Source organism: Protobothrops mucrosquamatus, unplaced genomic scaffold, assembly GCF_001527695.2.
Source record: "Protobothrops mucrosquamatus isolate PMUCROS unplaced genomic scaffold, P.Mucros_1.0 scaffold1777, whole genome shotgun sequence".
In the NCBI taxonomy this organism is placed as follows: domain Eukaryota; kingdom Metazoa; phylum Chordata; class Lepidosauria; order Squamata; family Viperidae; genus Protobothrops; species Protobothrops mucrosquamatus.
This window is the reverse complement of record NW_015387915.1, coordinates 18,183-31,191: the sequence shown is the minus strand read 5'-3', so window position 1 is coordinate 31,191 and position 13,009 is coordinate 18,183. Positions and strand designations below refer to the sequence as shown.

Below are 13,009 nucleotides of genomic sequence, written 5' to 3'. Positions count from 1 at the left end.
CCGGCACCTTTTTCCGGGCCGGCCGCACCGGAAATAGCCCCTCCCACACCGGAAATAGCCCCTCCCAAATTTTACTTGCATTCCTGTTCTCTAAAGGGGCGGTCCTAGGGTTTGATGAGGGCGTGGCCAGGTTTGAGTTCCGCCACCTTTTCTCCGAGAAAAAAAGCCCTGATTATTATTATTATTATTATTATTATTACAGACACACACACACACACACACTGATGGATACCTGCATCCAGTCACAGAAAAAGTTATCCCGGAAAATCTTCTTGCGTGCGTAGTCTTCGTCCAGCATCTTGGCGAAAAACGTCGCCACTTCCTCGGCAGCCCGGCTGAGCTTCACAGACCTGCCTGCAACAGAGGAGGGTGGCCATCTGGTGATCATGGGGGCTGGGGGGGGCATGATTGCCCCTCTATCACACTAAGAGCCAACCCTTCCCTCCAGCCGTCTACGAAGTTCTGGAGATGCCACCACACGCCGCTTCTCCTCCACCTGGGCTGCAAATCCAGAGAGGACCACCTACCGTTGTAGTAGAACTTGACGGAGGTGGGCAGAGGCTGGTAAGGTGGTGCCAAGTAGGGACCCCTGTGGTGCAACTGGTGCCATTTGACGCCGTTGTCGTCTCGTTTCTCCTCCTCCCACCTGGCGGGAGAAAGTTTAGCAAGGGTTAAGGTCCTCCGAGAAGGTTTTTATCCCTGAATGCCAACCTTCTCCAACCGTACCCTGGGCCTCTCCCAGACATGTGGGGACCGCAACTCCCAGCCTTCCAGGGCATTCTGGGAGAGGTGGGGTTCACACATGTTCCTGGGAGCCACCAGGTTGTGGAAGGCTGATAGGTGTGCCTTTAATCCCCAGTTCACACAGCTGGCTGAGGGATTCTGGGAGTTGAAGTCCACAAGTCTTAAAAGTTCCCAAGGTTGGACACTCCTGGTATAGGGTCTCCTGCCTGAGCAGGGGGCTGGACTAGATGACCTCCAAGGTCCCTTCCAACTCATATGTCATAATTTTATTCTTTTCTGACACAAAAATGTCCATCTTTCTAATAGATAGATAGATAGGTAGGTAGGTAGGTAGGTAGGTAGGTAGGTAGGTAGGTAGGTAGGTAGATAGATAGATAAAAATGTAAATGTTCGTTTGTTCAAAATCTTAAATCTCCGAAAGTTCTTCACCAATTGCTTTGAAATTTTGACACAACGTTGCATTCAAATACGTGCGTGTTTTTATATACCTACTATTATATAGATGTCACACCTGTGACAGGTAAAAACATGCTTTTTTTGAAAAACAGCGCTATCTGTTGGACGTAAAAGCAACACACGCTAGCATTGTGAAATTAAACATATTATAAATGTGTGCTTTCTCTTTTCTTTCTTTTACATTTAACCAGACTGAACCACAGCAACGCGTGGCCGGGTACAGCTAGTATAGATATATATATATATATAGAGAGAGAGAGATGGACATTTTTGTGTCAGTTAAAAAAGAATATATATACACACACGCACACAAACATTTATATTTATATCTATATTACAAAACCCCCAAAGACTGACAACTGTTTTTTCCTACTATCGCGTAACTCAAAAGTTAGGTTTCTGGATAGTCTCCTTGCCGTCCCAAGCCCTTTGCATCATGTACCCCTGAAGAGTGAATTTAGAATTGTCACAATCTCAGTGACAAAACATTAATGAGGAACAGAACAGAACAGAGTAGAATAGAAAATGAATACAGTAGAGTAGAGTAGAGTAGAGTAGAGTAGGGTAGGGTAGGGTAGGGTAGGGTAGGGTAGGGTAGGGTAGGGTAGGGTAGAGTAGAGTAGAGTAGAGTAGAGTAGAGTAGAGTAGAGTAGAGTAGAGTAGAGAATAGAATAGGGAATAGAATAGAATAGAATAGAATAGAATAGAATAGAATAGAATAGAATGGAATGGAATGGAATGGAATTGGAATTGGAATGGAATAGAATAGAATAGAATAGAATAGAATAGAATAGAATAGAATAGAATAGAATAGAATAGAATGTTGGAAGGGACCTTGGAGGTCTTCTAGTCCAACCTCCTGCTCAGGCAGGAAACCCTAAACAATTTCAGACAAATGTCTGTCCAGTCTCTTCTTAAAAGCCTCCAATGTTGGAGCACCCACAATTTCTGGAGGCAAGTTCCAACTGATTAACTGTTCCAACTGTCAGGAAATTTCTTCTTAGTTCTAGGTTGCTTCTCTCCTTGATCAGGGGAGTTAATGCTAATCAGGGTCACCCTGTCCACAGATGCAAACCAAACGTTGCAAATGCCGGGCCTTCGTACCCCAAGCCCAGATCTCCAAGGTTTCCAACCAAATTCAACAAGTAGATCTTGCTCTAACCTAAACTAACCACAAAGATTTTGAGGGCTCTCTATTTACAAACTTAAAGGTAGGCCAGTAGTTTCATATCTGCTCACGGAGAATGTAAATTTGGGGACACTCTTGATGTTGAAAAGTAACGTCAGCCCCAACTTCCTAATTCTTCCTCAAAGTATGTCGTCTAATAATCTTCTCTAATCCTAAATATGGTACTCAAAAATGTTATGGGCTTGCACGTTCCAACGTTAGGGGGGTTTAAATCGGGGAGAAATGAAGGAATTCACCATCCAGATTCTGAGCGCTTTTCCGAAGATTTGGAAGTTTTCTCTTCAAATCAAAAGTTTGTGACATTTGTCAGTAAGAATTCTATTTAAACGAGAAATCGTTTTTACACAAGCTGACTGTGAATCTCAAAGAGAGAGCTGCAGAAAAGCAAATACATTTTTAACTTGCTTCCAGATAAGCACGCAGGACTTCAAACAACTTACCGCATTCCTAGGAAGCACCATTTTTAAAAATAAAATAAAATAAAAATAAAAGTACTGAGGACTAGCACCTTGGACTAAAAGACTTCCAAGGTCCCTTCCAGCCTTATAATCCTACTATTTCCCAATTAAGCCATGGTTCTAGTAAGAATACTTAGCTAGACCTCACCTCCGATATATCCAGTTCTAGCACTTCATTGTCAAGAAAAATGCAGCAAAATCCAAAGGAAATTATAAAGCGCACCCACCAGTCTTGTCTCTTTCATGCTTTATGCTCAGCAACCCTAGAGAGCCTTGCACGCTCATGCACGCCCATGCACACCCGCAAAACACGTGTCTCCGCTGGCAAACCTGGAATACCTCGCTTTGGGGACCAGCACCCCACTTTTAAGAAAAATGCAGCAAAATCCAAAGAAAATTATAAAGCGCACCCACCAGTCTTGTCTCTTTCATGCTTTATGCTCAGCAACCCTGGAGAGCCTTGCACGCTCATGCACGTCCATGCACACCCGCAAAACACGTGTCTCCGCTGGCAAACCTGGAATACCTCGCTTTGGGGACCAGCACCCCACTTTTAAGAAAAAATGCAGCAAAATCCAAAGAAAATTATAAAGCGCACCCACCAGTCTTGTCTCTTTCATGCTTTATGCCCAGCAACCCTGGAGAGCCTTGCACGCTCATGCACGTCCATGCACACCCGCAAAACACGTGTCGCCGCTGGCAAACCTGAACATACCTCGCTTTGGGGACCAGCACTCTGATGCACGCTGCACAAATCCGGGTGAAAGTCAGAGGCGCAACCTGGCGTGGGGAGCGCGCCCAGTGTGCCAGGCTGCGCCCATGCTGGAGCATCCCTTGCCAGCCCAGTCATGTGCAACTGGCCACATGGATGGACTGGGCGGTGATGGCTGGGAGAGGCGGATAATCCCGATTGAGCAATCCTTGTTTTGCAAACATTTTAATTTTTGCAAAATTATCCAGGGTTCGCCTGGTGCTTTTCCCTGCACGGGGCATGGTGCAAAAAAAGAGGCAGCCCACGACAAATGCTCGACCCTGCTAAAGGTCTCTTTGCTAAGAGACGCCGGTGCAATTACCACCACCCCCCCTCAATGGCCTTTGCCCCGAGGCAGCTGGGAAATGTAGTCCTGTTAAGGGTTTCCTGGCTTAGGAGCAACTAATAGATGCCAGAGCAATCGAGCTCACTTAAAGAGACAGGCGTCATTCTTAGGAAGTCACGCTGGGATCAAGTGTTTCTCAACCTTGTCCGTTTTAAAGACGGGTGGGCTTCAATTCCCAGAATTCCCCAGCCTGCATGCTTTAAGATGGGTGGACTTCAGCTCCCAGAATTCCCTAGCCAGCATGCTGTAAGATGGGTGGACTTCAATTCCCAGAATTCCCTAGCCAGCATGCTGTAAGATGGGTGGACTTCAATTCACGGAATTTCCCAGCCAGCATGCTTTAAGATGAATGGACTTCAATTCCCAGAATTCCCCAGCCAGCATGCTGTAAGATGGGTGGACTTCAATTCACGGAATTTCCCAGCCAGCATGCTTTAAGATGAATGGACTTCAATTCCCAGAATTCCCCAGCCAGCATGCTTTAAGATGGGTGGACTTCAACTCCCAGAATTCCCTAGCTAGTAGGCTTTAAAATGAGTGGACTTCAATTCCCAGAATTCCCCAGCCAGGAGGTTGTAAAGCTTTGGACTTCAACTCCCAGAATGCTGGCTGGGGAATTCTGGGAAGCCACCCATTTTTTTAAAGGAACCAAGGTTGAGAAACACTGCATCTATGCACCCCATTTTCTTGCACATTGGCTCAGAAGGAAGCAAATAGGCTCAGACGGGATTACTCAGGAGTAAAAGTCTACAGGATGGCAGTTTCAACTGATTGCAAATGGAGGGGGAGGGGGGAGGAGGAGGAAAAGGAGAGCCATGTTAGTCAAGAGGGGGACAGGAGCTGAGGAAATTGGGGGCATCTTTTCCAGCATATAATCTGATCGAAAGTAAGAAGATTTAGTCAATTGTAGTTCCCTTGATCAGATGCACAGAGGGGATGGCTGGGGAATTCTGGGAATCTGCCCATCTTAAAGTTTAAGGGATTTTTGGGCTAGAGCCGCTAGACTGAGGTAGGATTTAAGCTGGGATCAGCTAAACTCTAAGCCTCTAAGGTCCAGGGGTAGGCAACCTTGGCTCTTTTATGACTCGTGGACTTCAACTCCCAGAATTCCTGAGCCAGCATGGGGGAACTATGGCCCCTTCATGACTTATGGACTTCAACTCCCAGAATTCCTCAGCCAGCATGGGGGAATTACGGCCCCCTCATGACTCGTGGACTTCAACTCCCAGAATTCCTGAGCCAGCATGGGGGAACTATGGCCCCTTTATGACTTATGGACTTTAACTCCCAGAATTCCTGAGCCAGCATAGGGGAACTATGGTCCCTTTATGACTCGTGGACTTCAACTCCCAGAATTCCTGAGCCAGCATGGGGGAACTATGGCTCCTTTATGACTTGGGGACTTCAACTCCCAGAATTCCTGAGCCAGCATGAGGGAACTATGGCTCTTTTATGACTCGTGGACTTCAACTCCCAGAATTCCTGAGCCAGCCATTCTGAGGGGAAAGGGAGAGGTTTCCAAGCTGAGCCATGCTGGCTCAGGAATTCTGGGAGTTGAAGTCCACCAGTCATAAAAGAGCCAAGGTTGCCTACCCCTCCCCCCAAAGCTTTCATCCTGCAATAAAATTTGTCAGTTGGGAAAGGGGCTTCCTTCTGATTTTTAATTGCAATTCACAATTGCAATTTTTAATCCATCCAGTAATTTTGTTGCCAAGTGATGGCTTTTTTTTTAATGAGCAATGTGTAACAATTTGATCCGTCTCTGTCCTCTCTAATGGGCTATTCTACAGAATTCAACATGGCAGTTCCTTCTGGGAGTTGTAGTCCAGACACCAATGCATTCTGGGAGTTGTAGTCCACGGCACTAGATTGAAAGAACTACCAAAAAACCCCCAAAAAATCCAAAACTGAACCCTTGGGTGCCATCTAGTGGATAAATATAAGAACAGGAATAAACCAACATAATGATTACGAAACTTGCTGTAAACAAAGAAGAGTCTACAATAGCCAAAAAAAATCAGTAGCAATAACAAACAAATTCAGAAAAAGTCTGGCAGCACCTAGTAAAACTAACCCATTGCATTCTAAGGCATAATTTTTATTAAAAAGCTTAACAATTTTTTAATAATTGGAATTGACTTATAACTTATTGGTCATTCTTATTACACAACTCACGAAAGCTCATCGCTTTTCAATGTCTTTTCAAATCAATGTAGAAACCCTTGCAGATTCAATAAATAGATCTTGACCTACAGATAGCTAGAATCAAGATCACATTAAGTGTTAATGCCACTTTGTAACACTTTGGTAAGGCCACACTTGAAATACTGCATCCAGTTTTGGTCACCATGATGTAAAAAAAGATGTTGAGACTCTAGAAAGAGTACAGAGAAGAGCAACAAAGATGATTAGGGGACAAGAGGCTAAAACATATAAAGAACAGTTGCTGGGATTGGGGATGTCTAGTCTAATCAAGAGAAGGACGAGGGGTGACATGATAGCAGTCTTCCAATCTCTCAGGGGCTGCCCCAAAGAAGAGGGAGTCAAGCTATTCTCCAAAGCACCTGAAGGAGGACAAGAAGCAACGGATGGAAACTCATCAAGGAGAGAAGCAACCTAGAACTCAGGAGAAACTTCCTGACAGTGAGGACAATTAACCAGTGGAACAACCTGCCTCCAGAAGCGGTGAATGCTCCAACACTGGAAGTTTTTAAGAAGAGATGGGACAACCATTTGTCTGAAATGGTATAGGGTTTCCTCCCTGAGCAGGGGGTTGGACTAGATGACCTCCAAGGTCCCTGCCAACCCCCCCCCACCTGATGGAATGACACACAGAATTAGGTTCCTTCCAATCTCATAAACCATAAATAGTAATGTAGGAATTCAGCACACGCACCCTGCCCCGTCCTTGGAGGATATTTAAAAAGGCAGGATAGAATATTTCTCCTAAAGGAGAAATGGAGAAAAAAATTTTTAACAAAGGCAGAAACAGCCCCAGTCTTCGGGAAAAACCTGAGGAGGCCAATCTTTAGAAATAGAGTTGTTGTAATCTGTTCAGAAAAACTGGGCCAGACTATTCATAAGCAAAACCCCTTCAGCCACAGCTCCCACAGATGGCTGGAGCTGATGGGATTGGAAAAACAAAGACTCCTAAAATCTACATTCCCCAGCCAGCTCCAAGGACAGGGCATGACCTCCAAGCCACAGTGGGAGTCAGGCAACAATAATTAGAATACCAAAAGGGCACACTGGAGCACAGGTCAAAGTACATTTCACAACTGGCATCTCAAATACAAAGCCCAAAGGAGATATTAAAAACCCACCCATTCTCAACTCCATTTTGTCAGCTGTCCCAGAACTGCATGCTGTTGCTGGTTCTGCTCATCGATAAACAGAAACCTTCTTTCCTAAGCAGCCTCCATTTTATTTCCAGCGTCTTACTCCTGGCTTGGAACATGACCAGATTTTTCTTTCAACAGTAGCTAGCTCAGTATTCCCATCTCATCAACTTTAAGACGGATGAACTTCAACTTCCAGAATTCCTGAGCTGAGCTGGCTGGGGAATTCTAGGAGTTGAAGTCAACCCGTCTTAAAGTTGCCAAGGTTGGGGAAAACATGGGGCTAGCCATCCACTATGTTTCTTAGAGCGCAACAGGTAGAGCAATTAATTTCTCCTTTGAAAGGACATTAATCGCTTGAGAAAATAGCAAGACAGAAGGGGCTGTCCTATCAAAACCAGTTATACCACCAGCACCAAATGGTCCCAATCAGGAAGTTCACTTAGTTGAACAGGAAGACACTTATCAGTCAAACCAGCTCCATAATTTCATGCCTGCATGAAAGATTTAAGAGATATTTCTTACAGGCAACTCCTATAATTTAGCCTACTCACTTAATTTCATTGTGAGTTAAGATTATTCTATTCTATTCTATTCTATTCTATTCTATTCTATTCTATTCTATTCTATTCTATTCTATTCTATTCTATTTTATTCCACTCCACTCCACTCCATCCACTCCATTCCATTCCATTCCATTCTATTCTATTCTATTCTATTCTATTCTATTCTATTCTATTCTATTGTCTTCTGTTCTGTTCCATTCTGTTGTTCTGTTCCATTCCATTCTGTTCATTCCATTCCATTCCGTTCCATTCTATTCTACAATCTGTTCTATTCCATTCCACTCCATTCCACTCCACTCCATTCCACTCTACTCCATTACATTACATTACATTACATATATTCTATTTTATTCTATTTTATTCTATTCTATTCTATTCTATTCTATTCTATTCTACTCTATTCTATTCTAATTCTATTCTATTCTATTCTATTCTATTCTATTCTATTCTATTCTATTCTGTAATTCTATTCTGTTCTGTTCTGTAATTCTATTCTATTCTATTCTGTAATTCTATTCTGTTCTATTCTATTCTATTCTGTAATTCTGTTCTGTAATTCTATTCTGTTCTATTCTATATCTACCTTGCCATCTGAAAAACAGTCAGAATTCTCATCTTGGTAGGGACAAAGTCAACGGGACGTTCAACCCATCAACCAAGGTCATTTTCACCCCTTAATCGCCTCAATAAATAATTCCACTGTTAGCACCGGCTGTGTAAAATTGGGCGAGGGACTTCAATAACAGATTTAAGATCAGAAACCTTCTTTTGCCGTCAACGCCAAGTGCAGAAATCACTCCAACGATAAACGTACCATCTCCACTTGTCTTCCTCGGCTTTGGATCTTCTCCCACAATTTCCATCCTCCTTCTTTTTTTTCTTCTTCTTCAAAGTCTTATCCACTTCCTCGTTTTTTCTTTTCCGGGATCCCCTGAGAAATTCTACATTTCGAACCCCTCTTTTGCTTCTGATTCTCTTGGTCTTTTTTCCTACTCCGTCTTGTAGGGCTCCTTGGCCTCCTGTTGCTTCTTCTTCTTCTTCTCCTTCTTCTTCAGAGTCACCTTCCAGCTTGACCTCAAATGGTGCCCCGACTCCAGACTCACCTTCTATCCTTTCTTCCTCCTCCGTCTCCTTTCCCAGATGAGGCAATTCCTCACCTGTCCGTTCTCTGTCCACCTCTCTCTCGCCTTCCCACTCCTTCTCCGTCTTGACCACAATGTTCTGCTCAGCTCTTTTCCTGTCCACCACGCCTTCTCCCTCTCCTGGTCCAATATTCTCCTCCAACTGCTTGTCATTGTTCTTCTCTTCTTCTGTTCCTCTGAAATCCTTCTTCTTCGCACTTTCGGTGGCTCTGCTTTCTCTTTTCTCCTCTTGTGTTGAATGACCTTCGGCCTCTACTTTTCCACCACCAGTTCGCTCTTTCTTTCTTCTCCTTTCCTCCACCAGCCCATCACTTGGGAAGGAATCTGCAGCTTGCTCCCGCGGTTCAGTCACCTGTTAAAAGAAAATGGGAATGACTTTATAGGCAAAGAAAAGAAGAAATAGGGGAGACATGAGAGTATCTGAGAGGCTGCCACAAAGAAGAGGGGGTCACGTTATTCTCCAAAGCACCTGAAGGCAGGACAAGAAACAATGGTTGGAAACTATCAAGGAGAGAAGCAACCTGGAATTAAGGAGAAACTTCCTGACAGTGAGGACAATTAACCAATGGAAGATTTTTAACATACACCTTAATATTTGGTAAACATCTTGTTGTTTGAGTTAATGTTTAGAAAATAATCAATAACAATTAATTTCTATAATTCTATAGTCCCTGTGATAGATAGATTACTTGATTTCCTCTTCTTCCAATAATAGTTTCTTTCGCCAACTTTAAACGAATACAATTCTTATTTAAATAAATGACAATTAAATATAAACATTTGTCTCACGTTTCTGCAAGTAATAACCACGTCAGTAGAAAGCGTCTTTTCATTGATCATCTTGATTGCCTCATCACAAGTCTTGTTTACATTCTCATTTAAATTTATTTTTCCCACAATATCCAAAACATTCTTACGGGTTAAGTTTTTCTCAAAATTAGTTATACTTAAGCTTTAAATCTTTTTTCTCATACCAGCCACAACATTTTAACATTTCTCATATCTTAAAAAAAAAATAAGAGCAAAAGAAGAAAGAAAAAAAGACAAAACAGAGAAATAGAATAGAATAGAAAATATGGAATGGAATGGAATGGAATGGAGTAGAGTAGAGTGGAGTGGAGTGGAGTGGAGTGGAGTGGAATGGAGTGGAATGGAATGGAATAGAAAATAGAATAGAGTAGAGTAGAGTAGAATAGAATAGAATAGAATAGAATAGAATAGAATAGAATAGAATAGAATAGAATAGAATAGAATACAGAACAGAACATAATTGAATTACAGAACAGAACAGAATAGAACTACAGAATAGAATAGAATAGAATAGAATAGAATAGAATAGAATAGAATAGAATGGAGTGGAGTGGAGTGGAGTGGAGTGGAGTGGAATGGAATGGAATGGAATAGAAAATAGAATAGAGTAGAGTAGAGTAGAGTAGAGTAGAGTAGAGTAGAGTAGAGTAGAGTAGAGTAGAGTAGAGTAGAGTAGAGTAGAGTAGAATAGAATAGAATAGAATAGAATAGAATAGAATAGAATAGAAAATATGGAATAGAATGGAATGGAATGGAATGGAATGGAATGGAATAGAAAATATGGAATGGAATAGAATGGAACAGAACAGAATAGAATAGAATAGAGCTGGAAGGGACCTTGGAGGTCATCTAGCAGGAGTCCCTACACGATTTCTGACAGATGGCAGTCCAGTCTCTTCTTGAAAACTTCCAGTGATGAAACTCCCACAACATCTGAAGGCGATCTTCATGTGTTTTAGCTTCATATGTTTGTTTGTACCAGCACTAGCTCTGTCTCTATTGTAGGGTTAAAGTAGTAACGTCTTGCAAGATCGAAAACACTTCTTACCACCCACCCCTCTTTTTACTCTCTGGACAGGGGCCCGAGTCCTTCCCACGCCCCTTTTCCTGCTATGGACTGAGACATCCTTTATCCGCCAGTTGTCCGGCCTGCAGCTCTTCCTCCCGTCTCCCAAGGCCATTCCCACTAAACCAGGAGTCCCCAACCCCCGGCCCGTGGACCGGTACCAAGCCGCGGCATGCCAGCAACTGGTCCACACAAACAAGCAACGCCCCATCTGTGGGATGCAGGCAGCACACAAAACCACGTGCTCTCCGGTCCGTGGAAAAACCTTTCTCCATGGAACCGGTCTCTGGTGCCCGAAAGGTTGGGGATCTCTGCATTACACAACTAAATGCAACTACTACACAAAATTCCACTTTGCTTACTGCCTTATTCCCACGCCCGGCCACGCATGTGCCCTCCTTTATCTGCAGCTTGATCTTCTTTGCCCTGGGCTCTTCTCTGAAACACAAACACAGCAAAAGGCATCTTCAGAAGGGTGCATAAAACTCAGGCACATCTTCCCCAAACGAGGCACAGGATAGCAACTTTCCAGAAAGCTGAAAGGTGTTAGGGTCACGGGAAAGTCCCACCCCCACCCCCACTGCCTCCCATGGCGCAATTCCCATCCCATCCAGCCCTATCCTCCATGCCAGGGGATGGGCACCCTACGGCAACGGGACCATCTGCAGATATTCCACTCCCAGAATTCCCTAACCAACATGGGAGTTAGTTAGCAATGAAAACTCTGGGTCCCGTTGTGGACTCTCTTGGGACTATCTGCGCTGACCTCATTTTAAACCATTTGTCTGAAATGGTATATAGGGTTTCCTGCCTGAGCGGGGGGCTGGGCTAGAAGACCTCCAAGGTCCCTTCCAGCTGTGTTATTCTATTCTATTCTAAATCTGTGCAGTCCTTTGGAGGGAAGGGATTAACCTTCCTGCAGATTTTGTGCTCTGAAAACAAAACAGATCAACATTGAGCAGGGGGCTGGACTAGAAGACCTCCTAAGTCCCTTCCAGCTCCATTCTATTCTATATCCTTTTCTATTCTATTCCTATTCCTTATCCTATTCCTTATTCTATTCTATTCCTATTCCTTATTCTATTCCTTATTCTATTCCTTATTCTATTCCTTATTCTATTCTATTCTTTATTCTATTCTATTCTATTCCTTATTCTATTCTATTCTATTTCATATTTTCCATTCCATTCCATATTTTCTGTTCTGTTCTGTTCTGTTCTGTTCTGTTCTCTATTCTATTCTATTCTATTCCATTCCATTCCATTCCATTCCATTCCATATTTTCTCTTCTCCTCTCCTCTTCTTTTCTCTTCTCTTCTCTTCTCTTCTCTTCTCTTCTGTATTTCTATTTTATTCTGTATTTCTATTTTATTTTGTAATTCTATTCTATTCTGTAATTCTATTCTATTCGATTCGATTCAATTCAACTCGATTCGATTCCATATTTTCTCTTCTCTTCTCTTCTCTTCTCTTCTCCTCTTCTCTTCTCTTCTCTTGTCTTCTCTTCTGTATTTCTATTTTAGTCTGTATTTCTATTCTATTCTGTAATTCTATTCTATTCTATTCTATTCCATATTTTCTCTTCTCTTCTTCTCTTCTCTTCTGTATTTCTATTTTATTCTGTATTTCTACTTTATTTTGTAATTCTATTCTATTCTATTCTATTCTCTATTCGCTATTCGCTAATCGCTATTCCATTCTATTCTCTATTCCATTCTATGGTGACATGAACGTGTTGAGGACACGGTGGCCCCATAGTTCTCATAATTACTGTTTTTGGGAAGTAGCCAAGATTTTGAAAAGTCCGGTGCGAAAGAAAGACACGTTCCAATTTTACCTCAGATAAGGAACGCCGCATCCATTGCACAAGGTGGAATCCATGGCACCCTCAAGAGATCTGGAAGAAGAAGTGAAAAGAATTTAAGATGGACATTCCCCCCCCCCAAAAAAAATATCATATCCATAACATGTGGGATTTTAAAAACTGGGAAAATCTTCTGGAACAGCAACACACAAATCAATCAATCAATTTTAGATATGTACCGATGGGCCTTGACCTAAGAGCACCAGTGAGCCCAAAGTCTCCACTGCTAAGCAAAGCAGTTGCGAAGTGAATTGTGTGTCCCGTTTTACAGTCTTTTCT

General features: G+C 42.7%; 1 protein-coding gene across 1 annotated transcript in view; it reads right to left on the bottom strand.

Annotated features, from left to right (window-relative positions):
• The window catches only part of LOC107293932 (DNA topoisomerase I, mitochondrial-like), a 35,464-nt gene extending 22,717 nt beyond the window's left edge, over positions 1-12,747 (bottom strand). Inside the window, 7 exon segments of the mRNA XM_015823119.2 lie at positions 221-354; positions 528-646; positions 8,663-8,852; positions 8,855-8,916; positions 9,044-9,342; positions 11,229-11,304; positions 12,704-12,747. Of these exon segments, the coding sequence (XP_015678605.2) occupies positions 221-354; positions 528-646; positions 8,663-8,852; positions 8,855-8,916; positions 9,044-9,342; positions 11,229-11,304; positions 12,704-12,747 (924 nt within the window).
• Positions 12,748-13,009: the final 262 nt, after the last annotated feature.